Source organism: Habropoda laboriosa, unplaced genomic scaffold, assembly GCF_001263275.1.
Source record: "Habropoda laboriosa isolate 0110345459 unplaced genomic scaffold, ASM126327v1 scaffold28, whole genome shotgun sequence".
Classification (NCBI taxonomy): Eukaryota; Metazoa; Arthropoda; class Insecta; order Hymenoptera; family Apidae; genus Habropoda; species Habropoda laboriosa.
Window position 1 is genome coordinate 3,170,740 of NW_017100174.1, and position 3,561 is coordinate 3,174,300.

Consider the following 3,561-nt stretch of genomic DNA (forward strand, 5'->3'; position numbering starts at 1 on the left):
AGAGAAGCGATAGACGAAGAGATATCCTTCGTGCGCGAAGAATATCCTGCAGGAAACGGGGCTTGACAGTGGCGTTTTGTTTGGTACGCCTCGGGGTGACTGTTTCGCCGGCTGAGACAGGGGAGAGAAGCTACTCTTGGGATTGGCCATGAGCAACGTACGGTTTGAAAGAATAGGTATTGCTCGGATGAGATATAAGGGTGTGTTGGAGGTTCGATCAAGAGTTGGAGGATGGCATGTTTCGAGTATCAACATGTTTCACGTCGGAAGATCTGGAGATGTGCACGACATCCAATTTAAAAATTGAGTCATCGAGAAGAATTTTTAGAGAGAATGACACTAATTGAATGCATCGGCAGTTTAACTGTGTCGAGTGAACTCGGGAAGGTTTTTCTTGAGGGAAATGTCACGAGATCAAAACGACTCACGTGTTGTTCAAATTTCTAACGAACTGTTCTATTTTGATTTTCACGAGGAATTTTATTTTTTCATTTTTTCGGTTCCTCGTTGACCTGAATTTAACAGAAACTCGACAAATAAAAATGCATTGCTTCTTCTTTTCTTTACGAATAATTCATTTCCTGCAAATTGTGAAAATAAAGATGTTTGCGACGAATTTAATTTTTTCAAAAGACACTCGACAAACATTCAGCATTGTTACAACAACTGTAACATAAAATTCTGCCATAAATTAATACAGTTTCTATTTTTCACGTGAATATCTTGTTGCAAAAATACGGTTATAAAATCTCCCAGTAATACATCCGATCCCCCCGGTGAAACGCGCAGGAAATAATCGATAAAAAGGGGATGCATCTGTGTGTAGAACGCGTAAGATCAAAGCGCAAAGTCGAGCTGTGTTGTTGGTCATTTGCCTTTTTGATTTCGTGTTTACGCGATACCGCTTGCTGCTTTTGGAGGCTAGACGACAACCGTATACGGTTTCTGTGCGTCCGCAGGCCGCTATGAGTTTTGAAACATTGTAATAGGATTCCTCGTTACGACTCATGTAGCATAAAGGACTTACACGGATACTCACCTGACGTGGAAACAGGGATGAAAAGCTGCCGGATTATCCTGCGGCGAGAACTTCGGTAGAACGCCGTGAAGGAGAGCGAGACGAACCATCAACAGCACGCCAAACTGTAAATAAAAGGAATCCTTTTGATAAACCTGGACCGTTTAATTTCTCCGGGCAACTTATATTTATGCGACCAATTTTTCTCGTTTTTCACTCTCTGTACCAAGCATCGCAGTTTCGTGCAATCGATCTCGAACACGTCGAGTAAATTCAGTAAATTCTCCACAAGTGTCAGTCCGCAAGGAAGCTAAACCTGACACTTGTAGAGTCAGGGGACTACGTTTTCGAGCCTCGCGCCCACCTTTGTAGTTTGCCGAACGTAGACAAGGACAGCGAATAAAAGATAAGGATGAAACGTGAGTCGAGGCAACCAAGCGATTTAAATACCAACTTTTTTAATTTTACGTTTCTTTATCCCGAAATTTTAAAAAAAAATTTCAGATGAAAAAAAGTAAAATTAAAGAAATTATATTTTTCTATTATGAATTGTCGAGCCGTGAAATCTCGTAAAAGAAATCGAGTGGTGTAGCGTTACACGCTTGACTGACTGCGAGCGAGATAACGTAGGCGCAGCAATGACACAGACCTAGGCGTAGGACCATCTAACTGACACTTGTAGAATCCAAACTGACTGACACTTGTAGAGAATTTACCGTACTTGTTTATTTATTCGCGTGACTGTCATGCTTCGGTAATTTGGAAATTAAAGGTGTTATTTATCCCGTTTCAATGGAGAACTTTAATATCTGATAATCGGTCGACGAGAGCGTTTACAGGATACTATTGTTTTTCGATATCGTGGAATAAGAGAGTGCAGCGTTTAATTCTTGCTGAACACCTAACAAAACGAAATCAACTTTTTTTTTCAGTCTTTTCGAATTCTGAAGTTATTGGTAGAATCGTATTTGCACAAAATTCAACGAAATATCGTTATCGTTTTACTCCGTGCTTCCCGATTAGCAGTTTATCAATGATCTACCTTCGCTGGAATTCCCTCCAGACTGTTTCTCCGACATTAGCCGAGTCCTACAACGCGAATTTTCTACCTGCCGTTTACACGGCTCGAAAGATGAATGAGAGTGAAACAAAAGGGAATCCAGATTGCGGAAGAGCCTCTTACTAGCCTTTTCTGGAGGAGGCTCCAGACTTGCGGCTCAATGACTCGGCTACACTGCTAGAAGCATTGGAAGCTTTCATTAGCTAGCTTGGAAAACGGAAAACAAGAAAGGGGGCCGCGAGCTAAAAATCTCACGCGGAAATACAGTATCCTACTTGGTTGCGTGCTGGGAACGTCTTCATTTCGAGATAATGATGTCTCGAGTGTATATGCATCTCTGCATTTCAAGCTGCATTATTGTTAAACATTTCGGTGTATATCAAGAAGCATGCAGCAGCGATTTTAACAACGTATAAATATTCAATTGCTATGTACGAACAGTGTCGCGTTTCAACACATGGTAGATCTACGACCCTGAATTCATAAGTTCACCAAACTGCGACGTACAGGTCAAGCCATAAATTGCCCCAACCCCTCCTACAATAGAAATAACTGCCCCTGAACCAATAGTTTTACCCAATACACGAGGTCTTTCACCTTGCAGTTGCTCCTTTACCACTTCCGAAAAAATCAATCACATAAAACCAGTCGGATACACTGTAGACCAAATTTTTGCAATCACTGTGCATTGCAAGTTGCACAAAACTTCTCAAAAAAAGGTAGCATTTATAATAATTTTTCAACGAAATTTTTATCATTCGAATTAATTAAAATGAGGTAAACTGCTATTGATCGCCACAGCATCAATTTCAGATCAATAAAGAATTAGTAGCAGATTCGATATTAATATAAATTGGCAGGAGTTTAGTAGTGGAAATACCCAGCTACCTGGATAAGAATTTTGACTGTAACATACACAACCTCGAAATCGTCACGACTAAATAACAATTTTGTAAAAAAATTTGTGTTATGTAAATTTACGTAACCTGCAGACACTTTTGACCACCTTTCATCGAGCCACCAGTTATCAACGACACCCGACAAAAACTCGATAAGAATATCCTTCAAAACTGTCCCTCGTCCAGCCTTTATTATTTAGAATTTCGACTGCACGACCAAGGAACACGATAAACAACGATCACACACGAGAATCCCTATATTGGACACACAGACCACATACTCAAAGAGCCGACCCTCGTTTACAACACGTCAGAGCATGGACAGAGCATTCAAGTCACATGCCAATGTCCTCGAACGAGACGTCGCGTATACGCAGCAGGAGGACACACACGGATCCTTGGTCGCATTTCCGTCACGTCCGGTGCCAGTTCACTAACTCAATAGCCAGGCCATCCATTTCGATATAGACCATTCTTTACGCCTTACCCTCCAGGCTACAACCGTACCAGATCAACCCTTTCTCTCTTTCTGTCTTCACCAGGATCCTTCCATGTCCGCTGAGTTCTTGGACAGATAGAGAACG

General features: G+C 41.3%; 1 protein-coding gene across 1 annotated transcript in view; it reads right to left on the reverse strand.

The window, feature by feature from the left end:
- The window catches only part of LOC108578720 (transmembrane and TPR repeat-containing protein 1-like), a 175,595-nt gene that overhangs the window by 113,811 nt on the left and 58,223 nt on the right, over nt 1-3,561 (reverse strand). Inside the window, exon 6 of the mRNA XM_017942098.1 lies at nt 1,040-1,143. Coding sequence (XP_017797587.1) covers nt 1,040-1,143 — 104 coding nt within the window. The remainder of the gene's footprint in view (nt 1-1,039; nt 1,144-3,561) is intronic.